The 16,601-nt window shown below is 55.9% G+C and overlaps 6 protein-coding genes across 6 annotated transcripts; 1 reads left to right on the top strand and 5 right to left on the bottom strand.

Annotated features, from left to right (window-relative positions):
- Positions 1–77: 77 nt before the first annotated feature.
- On the bottom strand, positions 78–1,199 carry PUNSTDRAFT_115601 (uncharacterized protein; the record flags this gene model as incomplete). The annotated part of the gene is made up of 3 exons (XM_007386730.1): positions 78–669; positions 732–894; positions 983–1,199. 3 exons carry the CDS (start codon positions 1,197–1,199, stop codon positions 78–80), a joined length of 972 nt encoding a protein of 323 aa, XP_007386792.1.
- A 661-nt stretch (positions 1,200–1,860) lies between these two features.
- On the bottom strand, positions 1,861–3,074 carry PUNSTDRAFT_145591 (uncharacterized protein; the record flags this gene model as incomplete). The annotated part of the gene is made up of 5 exons (XM_007386731.1): positions 1,861–2,068; positions 2,155–2,290; positions 2,350–2,457; positions 2,521–2,720; positions 2,783–3,074. 5 exons carry the CDS (start codon positions 3,072–3,074, stop codon positions 1,989–1,991), a joined length of 816 nt encoding a protein of 271 aa, XP_007386793.1. The 3' UTR covers positions 1,861–1,988.
- A 116-nt stretch (positions 3,075–3,190) lies between these two features.
- PUNSTDRAFT_106569 (S-adenosyl-L-methionine-dependent methyltransferase) lies at positions 3,191–4,583 on the bottom strand (the record flags this gene model as incomplete). The annotated part of the gene is made up of 3 exons (XM_007386732.1): positions 3,191–3,794; positions 3,893–4,084; positions 4,160–4,583. 3 exons carry the CDS (start codon positions 4,581–4,583, stop codon positions 3,235–3,237), a joined length of 1,176 nt encoding a protein of 391 aa, XP_007386794.1. The 3' UTR covers positions 3,191–3,234.
- Positions 4,584–4,759: 176 nt separating this feature from the next.
- On the bottom strand, positions 4,760–10,146 carry PUNSTDRAFT_72923 (Oligoxyloglucan reducing end-specific cellobiohydrolase; the record flags this gene model as incomplete). Its single annotated transcript, XM_007386733.1, has 19 exons — positions 4,760–4,988; positions 5,054–5,356; positions 5,406–5,515; positions 5,572–5,663; positions 5,716–6,169; positions 6,221–6,291; positions 6,343–6,622; positions 6,674–6,775; positions 6,826–7,416; positions 7,467–7,517; positions 7,574–7,608; positions 7,662–7,858; positions 7,916–8,025; positions 8,078–8,315; positions 8,375–8,741; positions 8,803–9,490; positions 9,541–9,744; positions 9,804–9,938; positions 9,997–10,146. 19 exons carry the CDS (start codon positions 10,144–10,146, stop codon positions 4,760–4,762), a joined length of 4,407 nt encoding a protein of 1,468 aa, XP_007386795.1.
- Positions 10,147–10,703: 557 nt separating this feature from the next.
- On the top strand, positions 10,704–14,424 carry PUNSTDRAFT_106574 (potassium transporter). Its single transcript, XM_007386734.1, has 26 exons — positions 10,704–10,832; positions 10,880–10,957; positions 11,017–11,087; positions 11,147–11,180; positions 11,237–11,403; positions 11,460–11,588; positions 11,642–11,711; positions 11,767–11,947; positions 12,000–12,030; positions 12,079–12,221; positions 12,270–12,300; positions 12,352–12,428; positions 12,482–12,549; positions 12,599–12,665; positions 12,719–12,750; positions 12,808–12,897; positions 12,950–13,022; positions 13,075–13,108; positions 13,163–13,472; positions 13,522–13,559; positions 13,621–13,705; positions 13,760–13,812; positions 13,865–13,974; positions 14,037–14,143; positions 14,195–14,240; positions 14,290–14,424. The coding sequence occupies exons 1-26, from the start codon at positions 10,724–10,726 to the stop codon at positions 14,321–14,323; spliced, it is 2,268 nt and encodes a 755-aa protein (XP_007386796.1). The 5' UTR covers positions 10,704–10,723; the 3' UTR covers positions 14,324–14,424.
- Positions 14,412–16,477, bottom strand: PUNSTDRAFT_137106 (peptidase S28; the record flags this gene model as incomplete). The annotated part of the gene is made up of 9 exons (XM_007386735.1): positions 14,412–14,640; positions 14,695–14,773; positions 14,837–15,025; positions 15,080–15,305; positions 15,409–15,942; positions 16,002–16,109; positions 16,161–16,213; positions 16,261–16,354; positions 16,406–16,477. The coding sequence occupies 9 exons, from the start codon at positions 16,475–16,477 to the stop codon at positions 14,412–14,414; spliced, it is 1,584 nt and encodes a 527-aa protein (XP_007386797.1).
- Positions 16,478–16,601: the final 124 nt, after the last annotated feature.

Below are 16,601 nucleotides of genomic sequence, written 5' to 3' on the forward strand. Positions count from 1 at the left end.
TGCACCAATTGGTGATCGTGCACCCAGCGAAAACTCAGTCACCATGTGTAGCAAGGTATTTAGGCACCCCACCTCGTTCAAACAATCAGCGTCTTCAACTGAGTAAAATACCCCTCCCACATCGCCTTAGCCTGAGCTTTGATGGTTTCAATCTTCTTGGACGCTTGCTCCTGCGTCAGCTTTTCATCCCACATGAGCTCCTTGCCCGTCCGGAAGGCTGCGTTCTCAGCCAGCCAGTTAACCACTGCCTCTGCCTTGGCTTTGTCCTTGTTCGCCCAACGCTCCACGGCCGGGACGATCCGCTGCTTCCACGCCTCACTCGTCCGAAACGCGTCGAACGCGGCGCGCCCGAACCGGAGCTCCGCCGGCTCGAGTTTGTCGGAGAGCGCGAGGAGGATGCCGATGTCGACGAAATCCTTCTGCGTGTTCTGCTCGCGCTGCGCGGCGCCCTCGATCTTGAGCAGGAGGACGACGTGGGGCCGGAAGGTCGGGAGCGAGGTCGGGAGCGTGTCCAGGGTCAGCTTCACGACGGACTTGGCGGCGAAGACGTCCTGCTTCGGCATGTAGTCCAGCAGCCTGGAGCCGTCCAGCTCGCTGATGTCGAACTCGACGGGGTCGAGCTTGCGGGTGCGGGGCAGCTTCGGGTTTTTGGAGTAACCGACCGCGTCACTGGTTTGTTCGTATGAGCTGAGAATACTACGACGGTGCAGGCAAGAAACGCGGCAACGTACTATTGCCTGACGAGAAGGTACTTGTTTCCCGCGTCGGACGTGTCGAACACGCCACCAGGGGCGCTAATGAGGTCGTCCCGGCCATGCGGAAGATAGCCAACGCCTTTGAGGGCCGCCCATAACCCGGAGAGGTTTACGTTCTGGGGAAGTTTGATCTCAAAGTCTACATCGTGGGCCGCAGGAAGCGAAACGTCAGCCGACAGAGCACGCAAAACAGACGGGAGAGGGCGGGGAAGGGAGGGGATGGAGACTCATCTCGGTCTGCCTTTTTATGACGTTCTGGATGTTTACCACGGAGGAAGGATACTGGTTGAGCACGGGGCGCGTGAGCGCGGCGATGGCCACTCCGCCGATGATCGCGAACTCGGCGTCGATCGGGTTGGCCTGACGTTCCCGGAGCTCCTTCAGGCCTGTTGCCAACGCGCGGACGGCCGTGAAACAGTCTTCGACGTTGACAGAGATCGACATGGTGTTTGTGTGGGAGAGGGTGCGGATTGCAACTTTGGGAACGGGAAGAGGTGTTTTAAATATGTCCAACGTTCAAGGGTGACCATCATGGAGATGTGCAGGGTCGGCGCGGGGGCATCACCGACGTTTACGAAGGTAGATCTGAGGAGATGGACAACGCAAACGCTGATCTTCAGGTACTGTAATGCAAGTTGATTAGGAGCGAATAAGGTAAGAACTGTTGTAAGAAGGCACATACCAAGGGGGATCGATCGTTGGCGCAACGATCGCGAATCTGATGATCTCGCGAACACATCAGTTACTCCCGCAATTGTGCTTCCGACGCCGATGAGAAAGGTCACGATCGGACCTGAAGTCGACGCGCCAGGTCCCAAAGGAAAACACAATAACAACTTGTCATGATAAAGCGACTTCCGTTTCCAGGAACCGGCGGAACAAGAACCGGCTAGGCACACATACGTATCTTGCCTGTACTCAGCCTCTACTCACTGTCTAAGTACAAGGTGCGCACCTGTCCTTCAGGCAGGGCCAGGCACAAGCACCAACCTCACGGAGCACCTCCTCGCTCACAGCTTCCGTGCGGTCTACCGCCGTTAAGGTGCGTTTTAGAAGCGATTGAACGACGCGATGATGCACACGGGATGTAGCGGCATGCTCGCGGTCGGTCAATGCCTCTCTGCGATCGAGAGCATCGAATGCACATTGGCTATGTAAAAACGGGTAACGGATCGCAAGCACACGAACGCGCATAGGGAGGAGGTGCTCTTAGCTCTACCGAGGACCGCGCGTTCATTCGTTGCCGTCGTCGTCAGAATCGTCCGAATCGTCGGCTGTGCGTAATCGGTGCAGAAACGAGCCCTCGAGCGCGCCTGGACAGGACACGAAAAGGCGTCAGCAAAGGTCCCCAAAAAAGGGGGATACCATCCCCCCCACGAAAGCTATTTACGGCACTCACGTCCACCGACGCTACCCGGTCTGCGCCCAAGCGCGCTCACGTTGAGGCTCCCCGCGCCGCGGTAGGGAGCGGGGCTGGGACTCGGCGTGCCCGTCGACGACAGCAGCGACGCGTTCAAGGAGGAGCTGAGCGGACTCTAATGTATTATCCGGTCAGTCATAGCCTGGTGTGTTTGAATCGCGAGACCGTCGTCACCTTCCAAGGCGAGAGCGTCGTACTTGATGTGGAAGTCTGGAACGGGTTCGGAGATCCCGGAGACGTGGCGTAGGACGACGAAAACGAGCGTTGCGGCTGTGGCGACGTCTACCGAGCGTATTGAGCTATGGTATGGGGGCAGGGGGAGGGGTGCATCTCGGGTCAACGTACGCTGGGAGAAAGCAGCTTCCGCTTGCTGTTCGTAGATTGGGCTAGCCCGGAGGGACCGGCAGACGCGGACGACGGTCGGTTGAGGAACTGAATGCCTTTCGCAGCAGGGCTCGGTAGCGGGCGGGTGGCTTTTCGTGGATACTTGAGCGCGAGGATGGACTGAACCACGTTGAGGAGGAGCAGTCCAAGAAGCGCCAGCTCTGTGGAGCCAATGGGTCAGAGATAGGGCCTTGCGACGGATCGTGTACCAAAACGAGCGTACCTGCGGCACATACGCACCACTCCCCCGTCCCGACCTGCGCCTCGGGCGGCTCTGTCCATGCACGGTTCATCCTGCCGTATGCATCGTAGGTAATCTGTCTCTGACGCGTCTCCGCGCGTTTCCTGCTGAGCCAGACGACGTCGAGAGCTCGCCAGGGGCCCGGCATGGGCGAGAGGTGGACGAGCAGGAAAACGGCGAGGATGCCGAACGCGCTGTGGCGGAGGCACACGCGGGCGTCGACCGGATGGGGTCTCAAGGCATCGAGCGCAGACAGAATCGAGGTCGAGGTCATGTCGGGTCGTGAGCTGGGGGTGCAACAAATATTCGATGGTTTTGTACAGTTGGGCGCTGTAGAGCAGCTCGCGAAGCTGGGATCGCGCGGCGGGAGGGCACGTCACGTGTTCGCACCTTCAAGCTTCCAGTCCGACTTGGTACATAAACGCGACAAGCATTCAGAAAAGATATTCCTGGCTCGCCGCCAATCCGCCGAAATAACATGTAAGCGCCTTCAACTTCGAACCCATCCACGCCTCCTCCACTTCGACCCGTTCCGTTCCCGACTCCCCGCACGGCAGCAACGCCCCTATCTCTTCGAGACCCGTATTCCGGGGCAGAAAATACGCCACGTTGTGCGTGATCTTCCGCGTCAGCCGGAAGAGCTCGGCGCCGTGGACGGGCTGGATGCTCGAGAGCGAGTACGTCGGGTGGCGATCCTCCACGGGCAGGTCCTCCTCGTCCTGGTCTGTGATGTAAGCAGGCTTGGTCTTCACGGGCGACCCAGCGAGGTAGGATGGGCCACCCCAGGGTGGGCTCAGGAATACCACGTCGATCTTCCTTGGCGACGAGGGCGCAGTCGCTGTCGCCGACGACCGCACAGATGTGCCCGAAGCGTACGACTTTGCGAACGCGACGTAGTCCCCCAAGACGAATTCGATGCGGTCCGCCACGCCGTACACGGTCGCGTTGTGCCGGGCGAGCGCGAGCCTGAGCGGCGACGTGTCCATGGCGATCACTGATCACAAGGGGGGAGGGGGGGGACGAGCGAAAGCAATCACGATTCGCGTTTTAGCGGGTAAAGTCAACAACGCGTGCAGGGTTGCGAAGACGCACCCCTCTCGCACGTCTTGGCGAACGCGATCGCGTTCCCGCCCACGCCGCAGAACGCGTCCAGGACGACGTCGCAACGACACCGCTCGGCGATTTGGTCCGCGATCCGTTCAGGCGTGACGCTGTACCAGCCCTCTTCGTCCAAGAGGCAGCCACGATCGTACAGGGTGAAATAGCGATAGCGTTGCGAGAAATCTGTGTTTCGCAAAAAAAAAGACTGAGCAAAACGAACCGGATGAATGAGGAAGGGGGAGCGGGGGGAGAACTCACATTTTTGGAGCGCCTCCGGAACTTGCGATGCGTCTGTGTAGAACGGCACCAGCCCCGTCGCGCGCTTCCTTTTACGCCGCTGCGACGCGTTCTCAGCGTTCGCCGAGCCGGTTTCGTCAGGAGCCGATCTTTTCAGCGCGCTCCGAGTCGCGTCGCTCGTCGGTGCTTCGTTCGCAGTCGCGATGGTCGTAGCTCGAGCCGCAGAGCCCGATTCGCGTGCGTCGCCATCTCCAGCAATCGTGTCCCCCGGAAGAACGAGCGCAGACTCCCCTCCTCTGTCTGTAGGAAGGTACTCAAGAGAGCCCGAGTTTATGGGACTGGAGACATGGCCGTCGGAAGTGTCGTCGGTCGGGGCAGCATCTGCGCTTTTTACGACCTGCAGATAGCGCGAAACACCAGCTAGAGCGTTGTGTCGTCGGCCCATGTCATATAAGTAGGGGTGGTAAGGTGGTTTACGTAAACTCGCGTCTTTGATCCTGGCAGAAGACACAGCGTCGCATATTGTCGCGGGTATTGTACGTGATGACAGGGTAATCATGGTGTTACAGAAAGATATGGTCGAATCTTATAAAAAAGCACACCGCTACGCAACGAGCCTCTCTATTCCTCATCCTCAAATCGCAGTATCTGCGCGTCTTCGTCGACCGGCACGTTCCGATAGCCTCTCCTGGACTGGAACTGCGATGCCAATGACCCGGCCGACGAGGCCACGTACTCCCAAGCGATCCCGGCCAACCCGACCAAGAACCAAGGAACGGAAGCGAGCGTGTCGAGCAAGCCCGACTCCGATCGATATCGTCCGCCGCTGTCGCCGGGGAGACGGATGGTTCTGAGCAAGGGCGAAAGATGTCAACATCCAGACGGTGATTCGGCGGGCAAAGGACGACCACGTACCCGCGAGCCATGCCGCTGCGGCGGTAGTACCAGTACGCTACCAGGGCCGTGATCGCGAACGGCAGCAGGAAGATCGTCCACCAGAATGCCGCGCCGTGGGCCTTGAAACCAGGGCAGACGTGTCTGGCTCCATGGTGTAGTGTTTCGCCGCCCTCGCACGTCGAGTAGGGGATCTTGCGATAGGCTGTCCGATCGTACCAATAGTCCGAACCCTCCCAGCACTCGGCGTCGTCGCTGGGCAATGGTTTCAGGCCAGGTATCAGGACACATTCTCCCGCCGCGTTCATTTGGTAATTGAACTCGCTGCACGAAATTGAGTATGTTGGCGAAGGATCAGCATCAACGTTCGTACCATTCGAAATCCGCCCTTTCACAGGCGCAGTTCTTGATAATCTTGTCCTCTACCTTGGGCTGTTTCCCGACAACGCAATTTGCGTCCCGTTTCCGGCGGTGATAGAGCGTCTGGGTTCGAGTCGCATCAAGTCATCGACAAGGGAACGTATCTGCTGATTACATACTTGGCGGCCAAACAGACACCTTTCTGAGCGTTCTTCGGCGGGACTCCACAGTTCGAAATCGTCGTGCCCCGGATTTTCAAGGCTGAAAACGCCTGAAAATGAAAGAGACATCAACAACGTTCGCATCGCACACCATGCAGGAACACCCACATTGTTTGAGGGTCAAGGACGAGAAATCGATGTAAACAGCCACAGCCGCCGACGACCGGGAGTACGTCCCGAACAGGATGAACTTTCTACTCGTATCGCTCGGCACGGTGACGATGCTGTTCACCCTGAGTTTCTCCGTCCCAAAGGTATACTCTCTCCAGTTCAGTCCCTCGTCGGTGGAGAAGAGGACGTGGTCGGTCGGCTCTTCGTCGTTGGCCATGACCAGGATGGAGCCGGAGTCACCGAACTCCCACATGTGGGCGTCCTTGTGCACTTCTTCCCAGGTGAAGCCGGCGTCTCGACTGAGGAAAGTGTCGCTCTCGGTGTAGGGCGCAAGTCCTTCACCGACATTTCCGACCGCCATGAGGAGGCCAGGGACCGAAGGCGTGCTATAGGTTGCTCTAGGGTCTCGGCGCTCGGTGTAACCATGGACGTGAAGCGCGCAAGCCTTCGAATAGAACGTAAGCGCGATGCGGATATGATATGAATGTAGACATACCGCAGTGTTGCACGAGTACGGATTCCCCTGGGAATCGGTCTTGGGCGGGCTAAGAGTTTGCCAGGACCCACCTATAGCACAAAATAAGACGACGTGAGCATTTGGAAGGCGTCAACACATACCGTCGTTGTGAGATATGCGGGACTGCAGCGTCTTGCTACCCGTCACGATTGCATCGTTGGGGTTCGAAACGACATTAATCAATGCTATTCCATCCAAGCCGATCATCTTCTCGAAGTCGACGTAGCCACGGTCGTTGCGGTTCACATACTCCTGCGAGATTGTGAAGTACGTGCCGTTCGAGTTCGACTTGAGGATGCTGCCCCAAGGAGGGGAGGCAAAGTCCGACGTCGTGACGTGCATGAAGAGCGCATCAGTGCTGGACTCGAGGATCGTGTACGCCTACATGTACAAGGTAAGCTCGTGCCCTTGACCAACGGCGTATAGACTCACATGCTGATGCTCCGGGCGGGCTTTAGGAGGGAACATGCCCGTCGCGAACCTCCTGCCATCGAGCGAAACTTGCAACTCCAGCGTTTGACGAGCGGATTGATACTGTGCCGTCTTCAGCTGAGCGCGTCGAACAACAGTGACCGGGACCATACCTCAGCAACTACCAAGTACTCAGAAAACTTTGCGAAGCCAACCACCTGGTCGAACACCTTCTCCTTCTGCGTGTAATACTGCGGACCCGTGATAAGCTGGAGCGGGTTCCGATCGCCGAACGTGCGCTGGTCGCCCTTCTTGTCCCGGTACGACTCGCACACGATCTCCGTCGGGTCCGTCTTGAGCTCCCTGTCGCGCGCCCACTGGCAGTTCCGCACGTACTTTTCGATGGAGTACCACTTCCGGCCGTGGTCCCTCGAATAGTGCGCCTCCACGTGGCAGTTGCCGTTGTTGCCGTCGCAGTCCTTGTTCCCGGTCCAGATGAGCCAGTCGGACTGCGTTGGGTGGAACCGTAGCACGTCGGCGCGGAATGAGTTCGGGGGGGTCGGCGTCTTGAACGTGTTCCACGTCTTGCCCGTGTCGGTGGTATAGTAATGCTCCGTACCAGCGGTAAGGAGATATGCGCGGTCTGAGGCGTAGCGGTGCATATAGAAGACGAGGAACTTCTTGCCCTCCACGGGTTGGTCCCAAATATATCCCTCGTTGCTTGATTGCCAGACACTCCCGTCACTCAGTTTCACCAAGATCGTCTAAATCCGCGTTGAGAACACCGCGGATGGTGGGCATAGGCTAAGCTTACCGAGGAGTCCTCAAAATACGAATGCTCTTGGATGGACGCGGGGAATTCGTGCTAACACAAGATAAAAAGCTCAGCGCCTGGCCAGATTTACAACCATCTACACCTACGATCCGATGTGTTACTTCTCCCTCGGGTGGTTGGGCTGCAAGGGATGTGTCAGAGCGACGAAAGTCCGAACCCCAGACTAGCACGAACCTTGTGAGCATTCCTTCTTCACCTTCTCGTCCTTCTTGACGCCCCTGTTGCGATCACAAGTGTTCCCTGGTATGAGCCGATATCCCGACGAACCCATGTACGTCTGTTCCGGGTGGTCAGGCGGACAAACTCCAGCCGGGATCGGCTCAGGTCCGGTAGGTATACACTTATCTCCCGACCGGATGAAGTTGTAGTCGCTAACGAACACGATCAGTACCAACGCGTCGTTCGCGGATAGGAAAGACATCACCGACCATTCGTAGTCGTCGTCTTCGCACGGACAGTTCTCTTCGTGTTCTACGGGATCGTTAAACTTATCTCCGACGTAGCAGTTGGCGTCTGCCTTGCGACGCTTGTACCATTGCTATGGATGACATTCAATCTGCGTTCGCGAGGAATGTAGAATCAGGCGCTACCTTGTGACCCATGAGACACTCCTTATCCTTCTTCCGCGCATACCATTTTTCAAAGTCGTTCTCGGTACACTGCCGCGGACGCGTCGACGCAAAGTCCAAGAACACTGTCACATATCGCCCCTCGGCCGTCGCCTCGGAACGGGACAGTTGGCCGAGCAGCACGAACTTCTGCGAAGTCGAGTCCGGTACAGTCGTCAGCGCGCGCGCCTTGAGCTTGTGGGGGAGCTGAAGCTCTTTCCTAGTCAACAAAAGGGATGGCATCAGCAGCGAGCGGAATTTGGCAGGACAGTGCTTTACCAGTCTTTGCCTAGGTTCGTCGAGTATCGGACGGTGTCGACATTCTCTTCGTCGTTGACGATAACGAGGATACTGCCTTGATCGCCAAACTCGTACAAGTGCGCATCCTTGTGGATCATCTTCCACGTCACGCCGGCGTCGGTGCTGAGGAACGTATCGCACTCTTCGTACGGTTTGAGATATGACCCGACGGAGCCGACGGCCATGACGAAACCCGGCGCCGGCGACGAGAAGATCCGCCCAAAGTTGTGCGGGAGCGTTACGGAATGCAAATGGAGCGAGCATTTGTCGAGCTCGGCCGGGTTGCAGTCCACGCGGTTGCCCTCGCTGTCCTGGGAGGGAGCCCGGATGGGATCCCAGGTCCTTCCTGTGCGGAACAGGGATATCAGAGGCAGGTTGCGTTGCAGCAGAAGCGACGCGACGTTTACCATCGTCAAACGTGATCCTAGACTGTAACCGCTTCGGCATGTTCCTCGCGACCTCCTGCGCATTGCTGACAACATTCGCGATCCCGACGCCCTCCACGCCATAAAGCTGCTCGAAATCGACGTAACCCATCTCGTTCCGGTTCGTGTCCTGAAGGCTCTCCACGAAATACGTGCCGTTCGAGTTACTGACGAACAGCGTGCCGATGGTGCTCATGTCCTGCAGCACGACGTCGACCCCGAGTGAATGCGTCGTCGACTCGACAATCGTGTACGCGTTCTCCCGGAGCGTGGCCGAGCTCGCGTGCGGGAACTTGGCCTGCGCCCAGTTTTTGGTGTCCACGCTGACGTAGAGCAGCATCTCGCCGTTGTTGCCCGGACTGAGATCCTTGAGCGCGACGACGGCAAACTTGCTCACGATCGCGAACGCGATCACGCCCCGCGCGTTCTTGCCGATCCCGAGCGTCTCGACCCTGTTCTCGTTGACGAAAAAGTCGGTGCTAGAGAAAAGGCGCGAGTTGGAGAGCGACTGGCCGCCCGAGGTCGTGCTGGTGTCGAAGCCGACACAGTAGATGAGGTCTTCGTGCGCGTCGTGCTTGAAGTCCTTGCCGCTGTGAGCGAATTGGCAGCGCGTCGTCTCGGAGAGGAGCAGCTTCGGCGTATCACCGAAGGCTTCTTTCGTATAATAGGTCTACAAAGCGCATCAGGCCGTAGTCGTGAATAACAGCAGCAGCTACGCACCTCATCGTGACACACGGAGCCCCAGCCCGTGCCACGTTCGCACTTGGTGCCTTGGTAGAGGATATAGCCAAATTTCCGGCCGTCCGAATGGAAGGAAAGTGGATTCGCGACCCATGCGGGAGGAACGGGCATGCTAAACGAGCGCCAGGTCTTGCCGCGATCATCCGTTCGCCAATGCGTGGTGCCTTTCGAAAGAATGAAGGCCTGAAGGTAATGAAGAATTGAGCTCGGCGTAAAGTTTGGCACGACGCGGTAGTACGCACGTATCTGTTTTGGAATGGGTGCTCGATGATCATGCTCGCCTGCCCTGTAGGTACGCCAGCGGCGCGTTCCCAGCTCTTGCCTTCGTCTTGTGAGACATAGACATTCCCCTCGTTTGCGTCATGGTAGAACAGCGTCTATGTGCGCTCGTGAGTCGGTGTTCTATCACCAATTGGAAATTCACGATGCGCGTACGGTAGTATCGTCCAGGAAGAACAGCCGAGCGGGTAGGTTGGCAAAACGGTTGACAGAGATCTCTGGGCTCTGCGCGCCAGCCAGTGAGTACCACGAGCATAGTGCCAGTGAGCCCAACCACCACGACGTCAACCACTGCCCAAGCTTCATGATGGGAGGACAAGACACGTATACCGACTTTGCTCGCTGCGGTGCGCGCCTCCGGCGGGCGATGGTGGCGATGCAGGTCCCGTGACCTACGGAATGAAACATCGTGCGAATTTCCTCCATCTTAGGGGGCGTCACCTCGATCGCGGCGACTCTCCTCGACTTCCCCGAGTGTGCGTCGGTCGCATCGCTTCACGCGGCTCCGTCAAGGACACCCGCGGGGAACATCAGAATCTGATCCCAGACTTGCTGTGAATTCGTCGGAGGGCCGTACTTGCGCCATTACGGATGGCTCTTATCCGTCGAGTCTGCCTACAGCTTAAATCGCTCAGCTGGGCGCTTCTCAGCCCAGCGAATATCTTGTTGCACTCGGCGAATATCACTCGCCACCGTACCACGCTAGTCTCTGCCGTAATCACTGCGGAATGTGGCGCACATCTTGCAATGCACGAACGGCAAAATACTCTCGTTCCATAACCCTCGGACCGGGTGCCCCTGCTGGCTCGGCGAGGGTATTTAGTGCACGCTCTGTAGGCCCGATGTTGTACTTCTCCTTCGACGCCAACCATCTCGCCTACTCATGTCGAGCTTGCCATCCGCTTCTGTCGTTGAGAACGGCGCCGCTACTTCCAGGACGGCGGTACGCCTGACGGGCCTCGCGCTGCTCTCCTTGAGCTTCCAGACACTAGGTACTTGCGTTGCTGTCTTGTTCCGAATATCGCTCATCAAACGACAGGAATTATCTACTCCGATATCGGTACCTCTCCCCTATACGTACTCAACGGTATATGGGCTAGCGACGGACCCGTGCCGTGTACGTTTTCCTCCGTCGTAGAGGATTTGTGTAGTCGAGCTTAACGTCGTTGAATACAGCGAAGGAGGATGTTATAGGCAGCATCTCCGCTATCCTATGGTCTCTGACGCTCCTTCCCCTGGTCAAATACGTAGGCGCCTCCAACATCGAGCAGCATGACTGTCCTACTCACTTCAGAACAACCTACAGGTATTTATCTCCCTTCACTTCGGTACGAGCGAAGGTGCGGAAGTTACCGACCGTGTCACGTCTCGGTCCTCATCGAATATGAACGTGCAGGAGAGGGCGGCACATTCGCGCTTTATCAAGGTCTCTTCCCTCGCGCAAAGGAAGACCCAGACTCGGACCGCGTGCTCACCGGCGGCTCGACTGACCCGACTGCAAAGTCCGAGTGGTCCTCCATCCCCCGGTTATCGAAGCACCTCAAATGGCCTCTCCTAATATGGGTGCGTCGTCGTCGTCGCCGCCACCGCTGTTCTCGATCGCCGACACCTCCCTGAAGTGCTTGTTTGGCACCAGCTTGACAATGGCGGATGGCATCCTCACACCTGCCGTTTCCGTCACTTCGGCAATGGGCGGTATGGCCGTTGCAAAGCCATCTGTATCCTCCGATGTCATCCCTATATCAATCGTACGTCCAGTCGCGCGGCTCCCAGATACCCGAAGGCTCGACACAATCTGCAGGCATTCCTTGTCGTTCTTTTTCTCGCTCAGCCATTTGGGACTGCGAAGATATCATACGTATTTGCGCCCAGTAAGAGACCACTCTATCATATGGTCGCATAACATTCATCATCGTTTGTCTTCAGTCACCTGCATATGGTTACTCCTTCTGGTAGCCACAGGCATCGTCAATATTGTCTCGTACCCCGGTATATTCCGCGCCGTCGATCCATCTCGGGCTATCCTATGGTTCGTGCGCACTAAGAACTTCGATGCTCTCAGCGGGGTGTTGCTAGCGCTCACTGGATGCGAGGCCATGTTCGCAAAGTATGCATCATACTGTTCACTTCGTCGAAAATAATATCCTGATCACGCTTAGCTTGGGACAGTTTAACATGCTCTCAATTCAGGTATGCAACCCAGTTAGTCATCGATAACATGCTCTGATGTCTGCATAGCTTTCCTTCAGCCTCTTCGTTTATCCGTCCATCTGCATAGCCTATCTCGGCCAAGGCGCTCGACTCATCTCGGACGGAGAATCGGTGTTATCGAACGTATTCTACCAGACTATACCTGGCTCGAACAACGGTCCACTCTTCTGGTAGCTCATACCGCAGCCTCATGCACAACTGCTGACACTATTTGGTAGGATCGTCTATGTTTTCGCAATACTAGCCACAGTAGGACGACATCCACCACATTACGATATGACATGTTGATAACCTTCGTAGCTGACCGCGTCCCAAGCCATGATCTCCGCGACGTTCAGTCTAACCCAGCAGATTGTCAACCTTAGATGTCTCCCGCCGTGAGCAGGATGTCGTCCTCCTCATCGTCACCTTACCCATCCCGATTTTACAGGCTTCGTATTCGGTATACCTCCGACACAATCCAAGGACAAATATTTGTTCCCAGCGCAAACTGGCTCCGTATGTTTCTCCACGATAACGCGGTTGTCATCTCCTGACACACGAAAAGTGATGATCGCCACGATCGTGGTAGTCGCTGCATTCAAGAGCTCCACCGCTCTTACACACGCTTATGGGTACGGTACCGGCTCCTTGACTGCTTAGAAACCTTGTGCTTATCATGCCGCAGGTTCGCCGTCGCAACTGTGATGATTTCTACCAGTAAGACATCGACAAAGAAAATTCACGACACCACGCTGACCGTACACATTTGAATAGCCGTCCTCATCGCTATTCAAATGCGCTACGTCAAATACTGGCCCGCATTGATCGCCGTCGCCTTCTTCATTGCCTTCGGTTTCTTGGACGGTAGGACCCAGCGTCCATCATGGTTGGCCTTGTTCCTCATCACATGGCTCAGGACTGTTCTGGGGCGCCTCCTTGAGAAAGGTACCCGATGGTGCATGGGTGCCGCTGATGATCGGTGCAGTCTTGTACGTCCTTGCCTGCAAGTCATCCCAGAGTTAATCTGACCCTTCTTCGCAGGATGGTCATCATGGTCTTCTGGACGTGGGCGAAGGTGAGCACGAACAAAGACCGCTTCCGGGATAGATTCTGATATCACCATGCGTAGGGATTGGAAGATGAATTCGATGGCACAAATCGCCGCAACCTTCGTCACTTCATCGTTCCCGGAGAGGCTGGCGAAATCGCCCTTCATGTTGGCAATGCCCACGGTTACCAGGAAGACAATGCAATCGCGAGCGAAGAAGATCGCGGACTGTCGCCTATTCCTCACGAGTACTACTACATGGCGGATCCGGACAAAGGGAATTCGTTCAATGATTTCCCGGACGAGGAGAGGAGACAACTAGTGAGGATTCCCACGTGCGCCATATTCCACAAGCTGTCCAGTGGCAAGGGGGTGCCACACTCGTTCGTCGGTGCGTCTTGCAATGATTCTGTTACGTGCCGAACTGATTCTTGTTGCAGGTTTTGTACGACAGTGGCCGGCTCTGCCCAGGGTTGTTGTACGCATTCCGACCTGTATTCTCCGAAGCGAGTTCATCATGCTCATGCTTGATTATCCAGATATTCCTATCCGTCCGTATGCGACCTATCGCACACGTCCATCCCAATGATAAATACATTGTCACCAAAGTTTACGCCGTTGAAGGTAAAAGCTCAACCGTATCTCGTGTGTGCGAAACGTGCTGATTCATATCGATAGGATTCTACGCAGTAACATATGCGCTTGGCTTCCGCGAAGACTTCGAAGTCAAGGTGAGGAAAATCGATCTCCACTATACGTCTGCCCGACTAACCTTGGATCAAGGTCGAAGAAATCGTGAGCCGCATATGCGCTGTGGAGGCTAGGACAAATCCGGAGGGTTCTTCCTACACTGTCGATACTATCAAGCAGTACGCATCGACAGCGACACACATGTGCGCCACCTTCGCTCACGCACGATCTCTCATTCGTGACCAAATGTTGTATTGATTCTTAGCGTCCCTCATTACTATGTGATGAGCAAGAAGATCGACGGTGGCATTGCCTCAAAAGCAGTTCACTGGATACGCGCTTTCTTAATCGAAAGCTTGTACCGCCCTCTTGGTGAGCCATATTCTAAACTGGGTTTGTTCCTTGCTCATTGTGTCCTTGCAGCCTCTATGTTCCCCGAGACAGAAAATTGGATGTGCTCATCGGACGAGTACGTTCCCACGTTTACAGTTTGCTCAAGTCTGACATCGTCCATTCAGAATAATACGTGTTGGCGTGACCGCTACGATCTAACGGGTCATGTTAGTATACGCACAACATGTGCCTATAGATGTGAAATCCACTCTGTACATAGAGAATGATATACAGCTTGCGTCGATTCTTATGCACCTTCGGTCTTGCCAAAGCAAGGCAGCCATTCGTCCAGAGCCAGCTCGAATAAACCAAGACCCGAGTAGAACGGTTCCTGCGACACGGGGCTATAGAACCCGACCGTTTTGGGGAAGGTGTGGTTGGCATCGGGGACCAGGAGAACACGCAAGTCGGAAACGTGGACCATCCTGTCATGGGTGATTCCGAAGAAGTCGGTTCCTGGAGGCGGTGTGTTGCACCTGAGAGCGACGTGAGCAATCAGGGAAACCCGGGGCTAACCAAGGGAAACTCACGGAGGAACGATTACGGAGGAATTGCGATGAGGCGAATTGTCTTCGATGGAGGCGAGGCCCATAGTACGCCACGGGTCGACTAGCAAGGAGTTCCAGTCGTCAGCGGCTGAGGCAGATTTGAATGGAGCAATGCTACACTAACATTCGCCATTCGTCCAGAAGACGTTGCTCGGGTTCATGTCCCATCCACCGTATTTGTTGATATGTCCTACCTCGGGAGAAGGAGGGATATCCGCGAAAGTTTCGTTGCATTGCGCTTGGAAGAGCTCAAGGGACAGGAACGAAGTCTCAATAGAGAGCGGGTTGTTGGGATCGCCACGTTGATAGAAGCCTGCGTGAGGTATACATCAGCCATACGTAGACGGAGGTAAGGATCATAGCGTACCGTACTCGGAGCAGTACTGCCGCATCCACGAACGATCTTGCACAGGGTCGTCCGGATCGCCTTGGATAGCGTCATAGTTCGTCTCGGCGAGACCCGTTAGGAATGCCTGGAAGGCAAATTCCGTTCCATTCAAGGATGCAAGGCCGGTCTCGAGTGGGGTCATTGTGAAGTTGTTGGTTTCGAGGATGTTGCAGAAGGGTAGGAGCGAGTCTTGAAACCCCCAATACTGCGGGTAGTGGCCGTCAGCAACTTCGTTGGTTTTGGAAGGAGGCAAAAGACCATGCCTGATAGAAGTTCAACGGATCCATGAGGATACTGGCGACGCTCACGTCGCTTGCATTATGCGCCTCTTCCAACGTGAGTCCATCTGCGCCCGTCGTATTGCCACCAGGTCCACTCAACTCCGCCTTCATCAACGCGAACTTGACATCGTCCTTCAGCGTTCCGTTCGAGCCCTTCAGAACCTCGTCCACATAACGCGTTACGGCAACCCAGTCCGCACTGCAGTTGCGGGTGAGGCTACGTTCCGCGGCCTTGTAGTATGACGCCATGTCGACTTGTGCGTGTACGGGCGCTGAACTGGCCCAGACGGCGTAGATAGTCTCGGGGTTTCTTACGCGGAGGAGAGCCCTGCGAATGAGTGGGCCAATATTGGCGAGTGCCTCAGGTGCAGATAGGTGCACGTACCCTCTGACGCCAGGATATGATCCTCCAAGCCACACCCATGGCGTTGTTGAGGGATGTAAACTTGTGCCTGCCACTTTGCTACCAGCGGGCGCTTTGAAGTGATCGGCGAAGTAGACGACGTCCTCCAATGCCTGCTCCGTAGTTAGAAACTGCCATTGAGCCGCGGTCGTATTACTCTAAGAGATGAGAGCCTGTGTCAAGGTGACACACGCGAGCAAAGCGGGACCAGCCGTACGTTAACTGGGAAAGGTAACGAGTCACCGTAGTAACGGTGCTCCCACAAGATCGCAATTCCCTTGTACCTCTTTGCAGCTTGCATAGTGGCAGATAATCCATGATATTCCTACGTTTATGCATGAGATAATGACGGAGGCGACGTAAATGCAGTTGTTACCTGGAGATAGTATGGTACCAAAGGCTGCGCATCCTGTTCGCCAGAGTCAAATACTGGATATCGTCAACGATGACATTCATGGCGGGGGATCTATACATACTGAACACTGGTCCGCCCTTCTCGTAATAGGTATCGTTGATCCAATATCTGTTTTGGAACGTCCCCGAATTGTTGCCGAAATGGTCGAAAGGCATCTGAGTGCGGTAACGTTTGTACATGTGAGATCAAGCAACAGAAAGGCTCACCTGGAAGAATAGAGGATGGTTAACTGGTAGTTCCTCGTTGTTTGCCCTCACGGAGCCTTCTTTCACCCTCATCGAGGGAACCAGCCGACGTGCCAATCCAAGCCCAGCGAGGCAAGATGAGCCGAGTACGTAAAAAACAAGTAAGTTAAGCATCGCCCCAACGACGGTCGTATATGGCGAGTTTCGTTTACGACCG

Source organism: Punctularia strigosozonata, assembly GCF_000264995.1.
Source record: "Punctularia strigosozonata HHB-11173 SS5 unplaced genomic scaffold PUNSTscaffold_11, whole genome shotgun sequence".
In the NCBI taxonomy this organism is placed as follows: Eukaryota; Fungi; Basidiomycota; class Agaricomycetes; order Corticiales; family Punctulariaceae; genus Punctularia; species Punctularia strigosozonata.

What these genes read in the sequence shown, in the direction of transcription:
- PUNSTDRAFT_106574 (XM_007386734.1), top strand. Translation starts at nt 10,724, where the DNA reads ATGTCGAGCTTGCCATCCGCTTCTGTCGTTGAGAACGGCGCCGCTACT. An exon ending in AACCTTAGATGTCTCCCGCC is followed by an intron (nt 12,429 to 12,481) that starts GTGAGCAGGATG and finishes CCGATTTTACAG; the next exon opens with GCTTCGTATTCGGTATACCT. An exon ending in GGTGCCACACTCGTTCGTCG is followed by an intron (nt 13,473 to 13,521) that starts GTGCGTCTTGCA and finishes TTCTTGTTGCAG; the next exon opens with GTTTTGTACGACAGTGGCCG.